Source organism: Solea senegalensis, linkage group LG15 (genome assembly GCF_019176455.1).
Source record: "Solea senegalensis isolate Sse05_10M linkage group LG15, IFAPA_SoseM_1, whole genome shotgun sequence".
Taxonomy (NCBI): Eukaryota; Metazoa; Chordata; class Actinopteri; order Pleuronectiformes; family Soleidae; genus Solea; species Solea senegalensis.
The window spans coordinates 15,824,329-15,841,307 of record NC_058035.1 but is presented as its reverse complement, the minus strand read 5'-3'; the positions used below and the strand labels follow the sequence as shown (position 1 = coordinate 15,841,307).

At 41.0% G+C, this 16,979-nt stretch overlaps 1 protein-coding gene across 1 annotated transcript; it reads left to right on the top strand.

Moving 5' to 3' along the window:
• The first annotated feature begins 417 nt into the window (after window positions 1-417).
• Window positions 418-4,964, top strand: etaa1b (ETAA1 activator of ATR kinase b). Its single transcript, XM_044045083.1, has 6 exons — window positions 418-670; window positions 1,368-1,496; window positions 1,765-1,829; window positions 2,020-2,129; window positions 2,243-3,633; window positions 4,243-4,964. Exons 1-6 carry the CDS (start codon window positions 637-639, stop codon window positions 4,353-4,355), a joined length of 1,842 nt encoding a protein of 613 aa, XP_043901018.1. The 5' UTR covers window positions 418-636; the 3' UTR covers window positions 4,356-4,964.
• Window positions 4,965-16,979: the final 12,015 nt, after the last annotated feature.

The following is a 16,979-nucleotide window of genomic DNA, read 5'->3' as shown; positions in this document are numbered from 1 at the left end:
ACTAGCACTATGCTAAAATTGCAAATTGGTCTGACATCACAATAAATACTCCACATTATTAATAATTACTCATTCTGCTAAGGTTAAATTGCACCAGTAATATATGTGAGGACAACTTTTCAAAAACACTAGACTGTTTTGACTGTGCTAAACTTCAACATACATTTGTTAATGATTGTAGCCCACATGAGCATCTTCAACTAGCATGACTTTTACTGTTGTTTTAGAAATAATACATAATCATTTTAACAAATTTAATCATTAGATATATTGTAATACCGATGGTGTTGTATGGCAAAGCTTAAAAACAGCTCAGTCAAAGTTTTACCTGCCTCTGAATCTCAACCGTGACACCGCCATCGAGCGAAACGAGAAACCTCGTCGGCACCCGTAGTTCGCTGACGTCACGTACAATCATGGCGGCTTGCTGGCAGGGAATCATGCAGTGAATGGACACAACATAGCAGAGCATTATAGCATCGCTGTTGCCGTTAAAGTGAACCTTTTTGATGCCGATAACAGATGCTGCTGACGCTACTGCTGACTCCGCGGAGTTCACTGACGTGTGGAGCAGCGTCTCTAAGCGTTATCAGTGTAAATCAGTAGCAGGCTGCAGAGAGAGAGAGAGCAGCGCAGATGCCTGGAACCACAACAACACCCGTGTGTAAAGGTGAGGCTGCGGGTCCAACTGCTGCTTCAACACCATTACACGGGAAAAAACAACAACAACAGCAACAACAGAAACATCCAATGAAGTTTATTAACGTCTGCATTGCTGTTGTGATCGAACTCCAACACACACAACCAATAACCTCTGTTAGACACCACAAATACAGTATCATTGTTTGTTTGTTTTATTAGAAATGTATTATCTTCGATGGCAGTTGATGACAATTAATAATAACATCATTATTTATGTAGCAAATGTCACAATGGGCACTTTAATTCATAAAACAAACAATGCAAGCATGCAAATATAAATATATCTAAATATTTAGACATCAGTAGTGCACATATTGTGTCCCCTTTAAAGGTACAGTGTCTAAGAATTAGTGACATATAATGGCATGACTACATATTGCATTAAAAGGTGCTTAAGGATGTAAGCAGTCAAACAAATCTCCTCTTCTACTCTCCAACATTTCCATTTTTTTTTACTTTAAGTATGTATTAAGTCTCTACAAGGCTACAGAAGCCTAACTGTTTTTATTATAAAGTACAAACATATGTATGGGTAATATATTCTGCCAATAAACCCGCCTTGGTAAAATGGTAAACACTGGACCTTTTAAATGCAGTCAAATGACTTTTCAAATGTCTTTTGGAAAGTCCTCACTTACCTTTTATTATTTGTTTAACACGCACAGATTTGCACAGTCCTCAGCGCAAAGGCTGGAGCATGTACCTTGGCCTGAATAATGGAGACTCTCCAGGTGATGCGGAAACATCGCAAGACATTATCTGGGATCCGACCTCTCCCACTCCAGCAAACGCAGGTGAAACATTTCATATATACATAAACATATGTTTGATCCTGTTCATATCTGAACATGCTAACTCTGTAGAACCTGAGATAAACTGACATTGCATATACATGTACATTATACAAGCAGTTGTTACAGAAATCCACTTGCTTTCATGAATATCTTTCATTGAAATTATAAAACAAGGTTGTTCTGTGAATTTGAATGGTTATTTTGTGCGATTTACTTTGTTTGTAATGATGATAGTCGATTTTTAACAGTTATTTGTCATTGTTTTCAGGCGCTACGATGAAAAACACCAGAGTTGTGGAGATATCAGATATTGCCAACCGCATTGCCCCAAAGGTCAGTAATTCCTTCCGCTAACCAGTGAATTAACATGTCCAACCGTCCTTTTTGAAAGTTCACTTTTTATTTGAGCAATAAATAGTTTTGTCACAGTGTTCTGTATGTTGCCATAAACATTTATGTTGGCTCTTTTTCGTATTTCAAAATGAACTGTTTTCTTATTAAATGTTGTGGTTGTGTTACACAGGGCATAAAACCGAAAGCATCTGACTCATCTCTGCTGCAGTGGATCGGTGACAGTGCTGTCCCTTGCACACCAGAGGTTTCAGAGCCAAGAGTCAAGAGGAGGTCCTCTCGGTCTGTTATCGATATATAACTTGATTAGTTGTCATCAATAGGAATAGTTTATCCTTTCCTCTTTTGGTTTAAAGATTGTTTTACTTTTCTCTTTTGTTTCATCCTCTCCACAGACAGAGCAGTGTAGAGGACCTAATGAAACTGGCCAAGCAGTTTGACAAGAACATGCAGCAAGACGAGGAAATTTCCGAACATCTCAACACTGTCAACAGTAACCACAAAGAATGTGTGAACACGTCCAAACTAAAGCCAACAGAGACATCATTCCGCGGCGACGTGAAAGACTTGAAGTGTCCTTCCTCGTCGGATCAGGTGGAGGCAGAGTTGCGCGCTCTGTTTGACTCCTCCACTCAGAAAGTCAGTGGCCCGCTCAGCCAGGGCTCCTCTGCGTCAGCCTGCTCACAGGAATTAAAAAAACTGCCCACGACTACAACCTTAGCTGAGCCCCAACAATTGGAGCTCAAGTTAGCTCACAAGTCCAGATCAGCTGCACAAGCTGCTGAAGGAAAGGGATCTTGTGATGACTTTGACGATGATTGGGAGAATGATGACCTACTTAATGACTCCTTTGTGCTGGCATTGACCCAGAATCCTGACCAGCAACAGGACACCAACCCGACAGACACTTTTCAGCCCAACACTGAGATAAATGCTGCTCATTCGACCTCTGTTTGTAAACCTAGTGCGGACACAAACTCTTCCCATCAACGCTCAGACCTGCGCTCTAACCCAAGCTGCAGTTTAATCCAGAAACTGTGCCCCAAACCAAAGACGACCAACCGAAGCACTTTCAAGTTAGAGTCCAACCCACACTTCAAGTTGCAGACGGCTGCCAAAGAGGCTCCCAAGACCAGCTGCACTGTAACACGAGCTAAACCACAAATGTCCGAACAGAAATCTGTTTCCACAAAGAGGCCGACGACTCCTCAACCTGACAAGATCGCTAATGATCAGCGGAGGGCTTGTGTAGCTGCAGACTCAATTAAAGACATTTCAGACAGCTTATGGGACGAATGGGACGACGATGCTCTGCTCCAGGTGTGTGACAGTGTGGAGCGAATCTCCAACAGTCAGCCACAGCAAGTGAGCCCCAGTAGCTGCCAAGCGAAGGAAGATACTGCTGTAGACAGACAGCGAAAAACAACCGCACCCGTGCCAATCGGCAAGGCCTGGTCAACAAAAGCAGGTGCCAGTAGCAACCAACAGTCCCCACGCGCTTTTGCGCGTTCTAACTCACTACCTGGGACCAGCAGTGGAACCGTGAATTATCAGGGATGGAACACTGAAATGAAAGGTGCCAACAACAAGTCAGGGATGTCTCAGAGCCTCCCAGGAAGCCGCGTCAGTCTGGGCACATTTAACCAGTGCAGGGATTCCTCTGGAACTGTGCTGGCCGGGAATGTGGATATGAAGCCACATACAGTTACAACCAGGGCGGCAGAGAAGTCCCATCACACAGCCTTCAAGAGAAATGTGTCCGACTCAGCAGCAATAAGCAGCAAAGGTAAACTGTCTGAATTTTGATATTGATAGACATTAGGATAAAATGGCTTTCAGTGATTTTGTTCCTATTGTCAGTTAAATGGTTCCTTTGATTGTAGTTCCTTTCTCCCCTCTACCTTTTTCAGCATTGTCTTGGATACTTTCATATAAAGTGACGTAAAACAGATGTCACACGATGATCTTATAATCACTGACAGTTCAGTGCATGTGTTCTCGGACAGTTCCTCCCTAAAGCAAGTAAATATTGTGCCATGTCTTTGATTTGTGATGCTACGGAGTCCAAAACCTCAGGAAGCTTCATTGCCAGTAAACTGCAGATTTATTTTGTTTTTTTGGACACAGAGGGATGGGGGTCCTGTACAAAATGAGTTTCATTATGCATACCCCCTGGCCCTAGTTGTGGTAGCAACATATTTGTGTTGACAAATTAAAATTTTGTTTCTTCCCAATTGAAGCAGCAGAACACATGGTTTGATTTAGGGCAGATTTCTCTTTCTCTCTTCAGGTTCTCTTCACAAGCAGTGAGATTGTCAGCTTTCCTCATGAAACCATATTCATTGTTTCCATTCATTTGTTTTTTTTTCCTCTCACTGTCTTTCCTCCTCTCTAGTTTTTGTCACAAGCCAGATGGCGGGGAAGTGCTCTGCAGCTGAGATTGAGAGGAAGAAACAGGAAGCTTTGGCCAGGAGGCGACTGCGGATGCAGAATGCCTCAAAACCATGACGGAGCTGCATCCTGACTGAAGGGACATTATCATGCTGTAATAAACCTGAACACAACTCGTTAAGTGTTAAGAGTTTCCCGATCAACATGTTTGTTTTTTTTACTTGGCACTTTGGCACAAAATGGAAATATTAAGGACAGGTGAGCGCTTGATATTTATCCAGAGCTGCTGGAAGTTTTAGCTGCTAATGTAGAAACGCATGTTAATGCACAGTGTCAGCTGGTACTTCAACACAAGAAAGATTTCTTTTTTTTTTCAGTAGTTAGAGTAGTAGAGAGTAGTCGAGAGTAGTTTCTATCCATAAGCAAAAACACACTTTAACTAATGACATTCCCTTTTTTTTCCCCCCGAACGTCATAATTTCAGCTCCATACAGAACATGTCAAGTTTGACTGAAAAGAAACAAAATCCATCATGCAATGATGAGAGAGATTATGTGCCTTAAACATTTATTAATACGAACTATTTGGCAATTTCCCTAACTTTGTAATAAAAAAAGCAACATTTGTAGTGCAAAACAAAGACGTTTCTTTTGGGCCATTATGCATGGTTAATTTATGAAGGTGTCTGTTTTATACATGAAAATAAACATGTCATGTTTTCCTGTTTTTGTTTTGTTCTGCCTTTTTTTTCCTTCACTTTTTTATTCCCAGAATCAAGTATTATAATGCCAAAGGTGTTATGGCCCGTCTCTGTCAGCAGAGATTATTTGTAATAGCCGTGCTATGCAACTTTCTGTTAATCCAACAGCAATAAAAAGAGAGCCATGGATTGTGTGTGTTTTATGCGTTTATATATGCAGCGGATAAGACTGAAATGAGGAAGATGGGCTTTCAATAGGGGCGATCATCGTAGTGAGGTGGAAACGTTCACGTCTTTGTTTCTATCTCAGTACCTTAGAACATCTTTAGGAACTGAACGGAGCCACTGTTAGTAGGACATACATAGACACTAGATCTATAATTCATGTGGATTATATCTTGCTTCAATACATCACTAATAATCCAAAAACAGTTGGCAGCTAAGAAGTAGCAAATGTAACTTTTTTTTAAGTTGTCAATTTTTCTGCCAAATCTTCATGTTATGTGTGTGTTTCTGCCAAAGTGAAAGAAACATCTGGGACTGCTGTAATCGCACTACCTTAAATCCCCCAAATACACATCAAGGTGGAGAAAAACATTGACATTAATCTCGAATGTGACATGAACTCAAAACTACACACACCTTGATGTGTCTACTGCAATTTGTTTGAAACAAAATGCACTCTGGGCAATGTTGACAACTTTTACATGTTTACACAAACTCACCGCAGTTGAAATAAAGATGTTTTGACAGAAGCCATGTTGGGAAATCAGACAGTGAAAATATTCCAGGCCAACAAAAATGTCTGCTGGAAATACAGTACAACTGATCACTCAAGCATCAGACTGCTGAATGTTTGGCATCGTATCCATATAAATCACAAGCTCAAAGTCACTGACGATGACATGATCAGAATTGTTTTTAAAACTCCAATTGAAGCCATGGATGATTCATTTATAGCTGTTTTCACCTGTAAAAGACATGTAACTTTGGAGTCAAACAGCTGGACAGGATTTTGAGTGAACACAGTATTGTAGTTACCGGCATCCACTGGTCTAACCTCTGTGTATTTCACTCTGTTGACAGGTCAAGCAGACATGATGGGCCCATTTCAAATCTGTTTTCAGCAAGGTGCTGCCTGAAAAGGAACACCATTGTGAGTGGTGCAATAGCCTCAGTGTGCAGCATATTATTGTTATTAGACATGAGGGATTATTTTAATATGAGGGCTGATTTGTCCTCCAGCCCGCTTATCACTCTGCTCACCTGCTGCACTGTGTGTGTGTGTGTGTGTGAGAGTAGCACAATATTCTTCTTTGTAATCCCGAGAGAATTCCACAGTGTTGCTCTCTCAAGCCCGTCTCTACAGCCATTACATGCCTGTGAAAGTTCCCAGGTGTGTGAATGAGTGAGGGAGTTTTTGTGTGTGTGTGTGTGTATGTGTGTGTGGTCTACAGGTGTGTATTTTTGAGAATATATCCGAGCATATATATATATATAACAGGCCCCATCCTCCTCCCTGCCCTATCTGTTTCTCCTCTCGAACCCAGTCCTACTGTAAATTTAGATGGAAGGGCAATTTGGCAACAGAATAAAGGCGCCTGGGCTTTATGACTATGATTATGGTTATGATGATGACCAGTATTTATTTCAACTATCTGATGAAACCCTCGGCTAAAGCTAACAGGTGTCGAGCAGGTACAATATCGTGCCTGCTGAAGGATCCCTGTAACGTCGCCATAGAGAGCGAAATATCGTCCACCAAACAGGAGAATGGGCCGTTTCAGCGCCCGCTCGTCACGGCGTACACGGAGCAATTTCTGATTATTGGATAGGAGTGGAGCACCACAACGTGCTCTTTGTGGAGAGGGAGTGATTTATGGCTGTTAGTCGGGCATAAGGCAGTAATTGCCGCAGTGACGATTATGTTACCATGGCACCTGTTTAAACTGTCTATTCTTATGTGAATGTTTTCATTTTTGAAAAAGGAGAATTTACAGCTTGAAACTGATGTGTGGAGACATTAATTGATGCTGGGAAAGGGCCCGGGATGGTGTGGTAACAATTTAGGGGGGAAGGAGAGTGTGTGATGGACAGATTTGTGTTGTGTCATCTGATCTACTGTTGAAAGCTTGTGAAAAATCAGAACTGCCAGGAATATCTTCAACATGTGAGACAGTCTCTTTAGCAAGTATGATAATACTGTTGAAGAGACAGAATGATTTTACTGTACAAATTAAACTGCGTTCTGAGAAAAACAGACTGCATATGAAGTTCATTTAAAAGTAAATACATGTTACTCTGCATGTACACAATTATTATTTGGACAGCTAAAAAGTGTTCTGTGATGATACTGACCTCTGATCTCTTCTGTAGATGTTTACTTGAAAAGGAGGATTTCTAACGCTCAGTGTTTGTTTAAAATCCCTGCGGTGTCCCAGGTTCATGGTTAAAGACCCAGATGAAAGATATGGAACAAAAGAGAAACAAATCACAGATGAAATTACTTTCCTCTCACTCATTAAAAACTGGGACAATTGATGCTTTAATGGGAGGTTTGTGTGATAAGGCTGTCCTTATTGGAAGTTGCCACATTCCCAAATAATCGAAAAAGAGGTCATTTGAGCTGATTACGTCTGTGTAAGTGCAGCTGGTTGTTCAAATTCGAGATTCAAGATTCTTTTGTCATTTTTGCAGAAGTGGAGTCCAGCAAGAAAGCATCACGGAGGAAAGGTAACATAATAAATAAAATACAACAGAAGTAACAAAGGTAATAAATGAGCTAAAGTTAAAAATCCTGAGTGCAGTAAAATAAATAAAATAAATAAGCTACGTCCTGAGTGCAAAGGAACTGTAAAAACATGGAACTTATTGCAATGATAAAAAAATACATACATTGGCAGGCGAGAGGAACAACTTCTCTTTAAAATTATAATAGTGACAATGATTTGTTAAGATCCCATTTAAAATGATTAGTTTACTCCTCTTTAGGAGGGAGGTGACAGTCAAAGGTCATTAATGATAATCTAAACGAACAACAGTGTTGCCACAATCCACGACATATTAATGCAGCACACTAACCTTTTTAAAGCCAACAGTGAGGAAAGAAACTTTGAAAAGAAAGCTGACCTAGCACCACACTCTTTAAAATTGAATTTGGTCATTTATAAATATATGGTGATGCTCATATAGGGACGAGTGAAATATATTCCCTTCCTTTTTCCCCCTCTCCTTTGCCTATTCTGCACTTATCTCAGTGTGATGTTGAAGTATCGGAAGTGAGTAATGAGACCTGAAATCACATACTGTCGTGTGCTGGATTAGCGCTACATTTGCAGTAGATCGATACGAGCCAAAACCTTCTAAGGATATCCACTGTTCCGCAAAAAAAGACGAGAAGAACAGCGAACATAAATGAAACTTCTTTAGAAATATGAGCCGAGGTAGCTCTTGCCAGCGGCTGGAGATAGCATCTCTAATGGCTTTCCCATGCTGTGAGGCCATGCTGCAAAAAGGCTAAACACGCTTTTCATAGCTTACAGATTACCTCCCAGTGTATGACTAATACATATCACACATACACACCCCAATTCTTTCTACGCCTATCTTTGCCGCTCTTTCGTCTTTTTGTGTATTTGTGTCACTCTCCACATCTGTCTTTCTGTCTGACACACACACACACACACACACTGGTGAGAGAAGGAGGTGTGCAGCACTGTAGCAGTGGCCTGTCAGCAATGTAAATGACCTGTGAAGAGTTTCACGGTGTGTGTCATTAGGCAGCTTTAGATTTGTTTCAACAGTGCTTTACCTGAGGGCTCCATTCATGGGCCCCCAGGTATGACCGCCCTCACCACTGGGGGGGTTGGGGGGGTTGGGCTCAGCGGAGTGTTGTAAAATTCCCCTATTCCCTCAGTGGTGGACAATCAGTATGTTTCCATGCACGGTCAAGTCTTGACTATTAATTTAGACCAGTGCCCTTGTCCCAGGAAACAAGCACTGGTGGGGAAATGATTTATTGAAGTGTGTCTTCCTCCACTCTGCTAGGGGCAGCTTTTTTTTCTGGTTTACCATACGGCGACTTGTCGACGTCCATTCAGTCTTCCTATCATCCATTAACTTAAAAAATCAATTAAGATGATTGAGCATAAAATTGGTTGTTGTCTTATTCTTCTGTCCCAACTTCTATTATTCACAGGTGTAACCAGGGGTGGGTAGTGTGGCACATGTGCACTGTCAGCAGCTTTATCAGGGGCCTGTTAGTCCAACTATGAGAAATTTGATTTAGCACAATCTCTGTCAGACTAACATGTTTACATATATTTAAAAAGTCTGGCTTTAGTCGGAGTTGCGCAATAATTTGTTTTTTTGCAGCAGAATATATTCTTAGAGTCCAGGATGATATCAGGAAAACATGTCACATCAGGTGTTTCAATGCATTTGTGCTCATGTTGTTCATTCTAAAACTATTTAAATCATTGCCTGCCATTTGTTAGTTTACCAGTAAGTGAATTCAATGTGAAAATTCAAGTGAGGGGTTATTTAGGTTTTAACAAAAATATTCTAATGCAATATCGCAAAGTAGTGATTTACAACTCAAATTATTACAATAAGGAAATAAGTCATGTCAAGGTCAAAGTTACCCAAACACAGTAGTGCTAACAAGCATGAAGATGTCTACCAAAGTTTTGTTATTTTAATGTGAAACATTGCTTTGTGGTGGAAGAGTACCAGAAAAAAACACACCTCTTTTGAAGGATTTATGAGTGAACTGAAAGCTCTTCTATCAACTTGGCTTCCCTCAGTACCGTTTTCTTGTTCATTGTCAAGCTTGGATTAGCACTATGTTATATTCAAAAATCGTCTCCATCCAAACAGATCCCATATTGATACCCTGGCATCACCACGCTTTCTCAAGCATGCTGATAACATCTGCAAACTTCACCATGTTTTGAGAAGCAGGACTCCATTGCACACGACCAACAAATATCCCTGTTGCCACATTCCTCCGGCCTACATCTGCCAACACCTTTGCGCTACAATGGCTTTGGTCCTTTTTTCCCCCAGCCCATAATAGTCAGCAAGGGATGTAATGGTCTGTTGACAGGTTTAGGCTGAGGTAATTTTGTTGCTGGGCTTTACAGTGAGGTGCCAAATCTTCCCCTGAGGAAAAAAGGAGCAACAGATGCAGGGAAGCTAGCTATTAGCTTCCTAATACACTCTGCTACTGGCTGATTGTTATGAAAATTTGGGGCAAAAAGGGCTGTAAATTGTTTCCATATCAAAGCTTTGACATAAAAGTAATATTGTATTCTTGCAGATTAGTGTTTGCTTTGTTTGAGACTGGATATAATACATTAGCAGTGGGCTAAAATGTTAAGTGCTGCTAACTCCTGGGAGTTTGGTGCTCTGGAGTTAAAATGGCTCCTGCTGAGCAGAGACACAGTTCATTATTTAAAGCAGGACTACATAAAGCAAGGCCAGCTGAGTGGAACTCCAGCTGCCCGCCACACACACACACACACACTGATGCAATATAGAAAAACACCATGGAAAATGCAAAGGGAAAGCAAGACTGGTTGGGGCCAAGGGGTTCCCTTAGCAATGCACAAAGCAGATCAACATTTACTCACACACACACACAGATGACAGATGCACCTGCCGCTTCACCATCTCCTGTTGAGGACCCAAGGTTAGCCACCCTAATGCCCCTTTAAACCCGGTTCAAACTTCCAGAGTTTTGTAAGTCGCGGCTAATCACCCTTAATCGGCTCATGATCAGCAGGCGGCTTAAATGCCAAGTGTGAAATATTCAAAGACGAGCCCGTGGAGATTTACCAGTTCCTCTCTGACACGTTACGGATCTAAATGGCTGGAAACAGTGTTGCCAACGCCTCAGTAATGAAAGTTGCTATTGGCTGTCCTAAAAGTCACTAAATGATGTCATCACCTAATTTGCATAATTGGCCATGTGTCTGTACATGTTTAGAACTACAAATGACTTTCTTCTTTCGATTCTTGTTTTTTAATGGGCTTTAAAGTGACCCACTTTTACTTACTTGGTTTGGTTTTCAACCTGATGGTCCACTTAGAAGCCGACAACAATTCACAGTAAAACGTGAAAATATTTAACCATAACATTTTTATAAAAAAAAAAATATTAATACAATCTACATTAATGGACCTAAATAAGGAAGGGTGAACATCTCAAGCTCTGACTGTAGCTTGGAGAGACTGGGGCCCATGGCAGCACACGCTGCTTTTCACGGCTCCAAAAGTCTCCACTAACACCAGAAAAGTCACTAGATTTGTCACTGGTCACTTTTTTGAAAAAGAGTCGCTAGAGGGGTTTGAATACACGCTAATTATTATGACACAGTCGCTAAGTTGCCAACACTGGCTGGAAATGAGAAGAGACAATAAAAACACACATCAACCACTGAGTTTTACAATAAAAACTCTGTGGTTGATCTGTAGACAGGAAACCCAGCTAAATCAAGCCTGGTTTTGCCAATAATTGCCTGAGTTACTTCTCACATGTGTTTCTGTGTGGGCTTGTTTTGGTGAAAATCTTGAAGTGTGAACTCACAGAGACTGCATGGACTCTCGGTCACAAGACAATGTCATGAGTATGTGTGTGTGTGGGGGGGGGAGATGCACGGTGATCCTCAGACTCTGAAGGTCGTATAGTGTGAACATAGGTTAAGTCTCTCAACCTCTCCACCACACATGCAAACACAGGATACTACACATATCCACATGCTGATGATGAGTGGTTCATGATGCTGAGCCACCTTCAATCCACTTCAATACAATTGAATTCCAATTTAATTTGATTTGATTCGATTCAAAGGACTTTATTTGTCCCCATGGGTCAATTCAATGGCCCATAGAATAGTCATAAAAGACATTTAACAGTTAAGAAAAAAAAGTGATACTTGATTAAATGCACAATGGAAGTGGGTGCTAACTTGTAAGAGGCATAAATGCAGTATATAAAAAGACAGAAGTAAATAATTGTCGGTATATATAATACATGTTAGATCATCAGCTGGAGAGAATAGTCGCTTTACACCGTATTTAAAGCCTTGTTGTGTCTCTCGTGATGTTCATGCTACTCCAGCTTCTTCCTGCAATCCAAAGACATGCAGATTTGGGGTGAGGTTAAGTGGAGACGCTAAAGTGACCACAGATGTGAATGTTCATTTTGTCTCTAATGACCTGTCCAGGGTCTATCTTGACGCTTGGATGGATGGAAGTTAGTTAGATGAATGCTACACAACCACAAATGAATATACAAATGTCATCTCACCGTAAAGATATTTTGAAGTAACTTGTCTCAAACACACAGGAATACAAACCCATGTTTGGAGTCACAGGTTGGTCCACATCCAGAGCTCAGTGGAGTCCGCTCATTCCAGTAATTCCAGTTCCTGGCTGTGATAAACGATGACAGACAGAAGAGGTGTAAAGAGGCTCATATGGACAGAAGATCAACAGCTCTCTCACACAGTTATAAGATGATAATTCTTTGTTATGTTCACTAATATACACCCTTCCTCGCTCTCACACACGCAAATGCAGTATAAGCCAAGTTGGGTGCCAGGAGAAAAGAATGGCAACACGGAGCATAGCAATACTTGTAGCACAGTCTTCTCCTCAAAGGCAAATTGGGAGTCCCCAGTCAAATTACTTGAGCTGTTTCCGAATGCAAATATGTGTTATCAAATCAACAAAGCAACTAAAGATGCAAATCGAGAGATCTGTGCTGCTCGTTTAGCAGCTGTTGGGAAGAAAAATAAATGAAACATTTCCATCAAGGCTTCACTCCTTGTTTTCTCCACTGAGAGATAAACACAGATTTGTATGTTTTTGTTTGAAGATTTGCTCTTGAAAGTCTTCACAAGGAACTGGGTCGCTTCTGGCAGCGAGGGAAATCACTATGCGTTTTAGTCCCTGAAACCCACCCTCCATTTTTATTGAGTTTGTTTGTTTGTTTGTGTGTGTGTGTGTGTGTTGGGTGCAGCTCATTCCAAGTTTGCAGTCTGTCAAGAGAAGCTGAAACAGGGGAGTCACCCGAGCCAAAATGGTGAGTTCACCCTGCAGGAAGCATCCACTCTGCCCTCGGAATTGAGGTTGGCATTAAATGTCCTCTGTGAGTTTGCCTCAGACTTTGAATTTTGGCGGTTGTTGAAGATTTTTCTTGCATGCTCCTACCTGTACCTGAAGTACATTAAAAATGGTAAAATATCATTTTCTGTTAAAATGGCTTTGGGACCTCATCATTCTGTAAAGTGGGTGCAACAAGTTAATACTCTAGTTCTTTAATTAGGGAGGTTATTTCGAAGTATTCCTCCTTGAACCGGCTGTAAGAAGCAGGTGTGTGTAGCTATGTCAGAGAGTCCAATATGTATTTATTTATTTTTGAATTAATCTTATTATATTGGTCTTTGTAAAATGTTCTTAGCTTGCAGGTTTCTAGAATGTAATTACGTGTGGGGTGTACAATATACTAAGTATTAGTATTTATTGATACGACAGTTAAAATGTATATGTATATGTGAGAATGCCATTGTCCACAAATGTCAGAACCTTTTCTACAAATCCCCTTTAGACACGATTTCAGAAAAATGTCCAAGTGAGCCCATGTGAGAATACAATCTCAAAGTACTTTTTATTCCTTTGTTTTGTTGTTCGTGTATATCGAATCCTGATTCTTCCTTCGTCATATGCATCGCTCGCCCTCAACCTGTGAAACAACTCACTCCAACATTAGTTTTGCATGTCAGTGTTGTCGAAACATGCTTGTCCTGTGTGTCACACACGCCACCTTGACATATAAGGCCTGTTTACATGCTACTAACAGCCCCCCCTACTCTCACTCACTGCCATCCAACCACCCACACACAGCCCACGCTAAAGGTTACCGTGGCGGGATTTTAATCTCCATGTGAAATGTGCTCTCCTACGCCTCTTCTTCTGTCTAGTCAGCAATCTGACTGTTGCCCGTGATTCACAGAGCCTCACTTTATTGATTGAATGGGTTTTAGACTCGAACACACACACACACACACACACTAGTGACTTTGTTGCAAATGGAGGGGGTGAGGGTGTCAGGCTTAGCGTGATGGGCGAACATCAATCATTGCTTGTCAGCCTCGCCTTTTTTCCTCTTCACACCCCCGCCCCCCACCTCCTCCATCTCCTCTTACTTTTCTTCTGCTTCACTGATCAGCCTTTGTTTTGAATGGTGGCGTATGTGTGTGTGTGTGTGTGTGTGTGTGTGGTGAATGCCCTCCGACCACATGGACAGGACGCGGGCTGTTCGCAGGTGTTATCGTTCTCAGCTGCCAATTACGTCTCGTGTTGTTTACCCTCATACCTCCAGGTCACGACAAAACACCGTGCATTCTAATAGACTTGACATGTGATAGGCATTAGGTAGTACCTGTTGTCCACTGCATGTGGGCCTGCATGAGCTTGTGTGTGTGTGTGTGTGTGCAGAAGTGACACATCATTGTATTTCTGTGTTATATTTGGATTATTAGATACAGGGATTTTTATAAAGGTTGCTTCATTTTCTTGTATTTCTTGTATTTTACACAATGAGAAGTATTACTGTACATGCATTGCAAGTTTTGTATAAGACTCAAGGCTCTATAGCAGGGGTGTCAAACATACGGCCCGGGGGCCAGAACCGGCCCGCCAGAGGGTCCAATCCGGCCCACAGGATGAATTTGTTAATATTTCACACTACGATTACAATCTAAATCTCTTCCAGATACCTGTGACTAAATGTTTGTGCCTTTATAGAGCCAGTGTGCTGTGTAAATAGCACATTTAGGCACGATATTGTTGAAATTGCACTTATATTTCTCAAGAAACTTCATGTTTTGTAAAAATAGCCTTCATTAAATGTAAAACAAAGGAGAAAAAAGCAAGGAGTTGGCATCGTGGGTAATGTAGGCACCATGTTTAAAGAAATGTGTGGGTAGAATGTAGAAGTCATTTATATATAAGATATACGTTTTCAGATCAAATGATACTGCACGAGCAGACTGAGTCTCTGTTAAAGCGTTATACAGTATTAGAAAAATACAATATGTGTATCTGTGGTTGGTTAACTCCATTTGCCTGTGTCTGCATCCATCTGACTTTCTGTGTGCTTCATGTTTAAAGTTTTAGAGAGACCAGAGGATAAGAAGACATCCGGAACTAATAGAATTTCCAAAGACTCGAGCTCTGAATATGACGATTTATGAATCAGCCTGGGACAAGTGCTGTGTCTGTTTGTCAGAGAAACATATATTTCTTCTTTCGCCTTTTTGGAACGGATTTGGACCTCCACCAATCACTAGGAGAATGTTCTCTTCATGTTGTGCCAAAAACTACAGAATGATTCTCTTTCTCTGTTGGTCGTTCTGACTCTATTTGTTATTATGCTTTGTATTGTGTGGAGAAAGCCCCAGTGTGTCTTATTTGTAATGGGTGCCAGGGGCTAGGGTAGATGTGTTTTCAATTACCACTTGTAGAATGACTGATGGTAAGACAATCAAGCACAGATCTGCAGCTCAGTGTGTGTCTGTGTCTGTTAATTCATGTGTGACTATGTTTGTATGCGTGCAAGCTTGCGTGTGCAAACTTTGTGCATGTTTGTGCGTGCATGCCTGCATCTGTGTTTTTATGTGATTTGTGCTCACAGTTTTCCCATATTCTGCTTTCACTCATCATTGGTGGATCATCAAGAAACCTGCCACCACGGTTACAGAACTAAGTGAATATATCAAAGGAACCTGCGACGTTTTCTGCCAAAAAAACGTAAAGAAACACGGACCAAATTTGTAGAATTAGCACTCTTAAATTCAATCAATACACACATCCTGAGGGATTCCTCTAAATCACTTCTATTGCGTTGGTTTTGTGCCAAGATCCCAAACCAGAATCAGACCAAAACTTGAAGAATGCAGAACCAAAACCAAAACAAATCTGCTGTCATGACAAATTACAGGGAAGCGCTGGTGGTCCAGTGCTGAGGTTTTTGTCCTCACAAAGTCTGAAGTAGATCGACTCACACACACATCCACAGCTTTGCTTGATAATCCAACTTCAATTAAACGGCACAAAAAGTGTAACTGTTGTGGAGCAGTGGCTTGAATTATCGCAACCATTGGATCCAGACCCGCTCAGAGATTGAATGTGTCAGAAGTCTTTTGGAAATCTCTGTGGCTTCGTCCGCAGTGTCTTTAGTGGGTGTCCTAAAGCAAATAATTTTTTTTTTTTTTTAAACAATCTTTGAAACACATTTTCATGTGTGCCCTATGTGTCCCTCGCTGATGGATGTGAAATAGTGTGTCCTTCTTGTTCCTGTTCCAGCGTGGCGCTGACTGAAAATGTCCAGGACACAGATGGAGCTTATGAATGTTTAATTACAGGTAATGCAGTTCGCAGCCAACCAGTAGCAACTCCATGGTGTGTTTAATATCTGAATAACAAATGTCTTTGTTTACACAATTTCCAAGATGTATGAGTGAGGATTACATATTGAAGCAGAATTACGGCACTGCTGATATTTCCGCTGGTTGTTCACTTACTAGTGCTGGTGTTTTATTAGACCTAAACGTGTGATACAAACACACAGCAGACTAATAAAGAGCAAACAAATGGACACAAAGAAACATAAATACAAAGTGTTATGGAAAAAAAAAAGGATTTATTAATGCAGTGTGTTGTATATTTATGAGGTCACTGAATGCATCACATTTACTCCATATTCATTAAAATATTAAACACCCTGCTCTCCCTGATTTGGCCAAACACGGTGAAGGTTATTTATTAGGTAAAGTTCTGTGTCTGCAATGATCTGTATTGATAGTAAAGCCTCTGTAGTCTCTGTAGATGCTCACTATAATTGACAAAAATCACAAAGGACAAGGAACATGACACGCATGCAGTGCATTTGACATACATGTGACCCGCAGGCAAATATCCTGTGACAATTAAAAGGAAACTACAGCAGGAAATGTTAATTTATGGTCTAAATT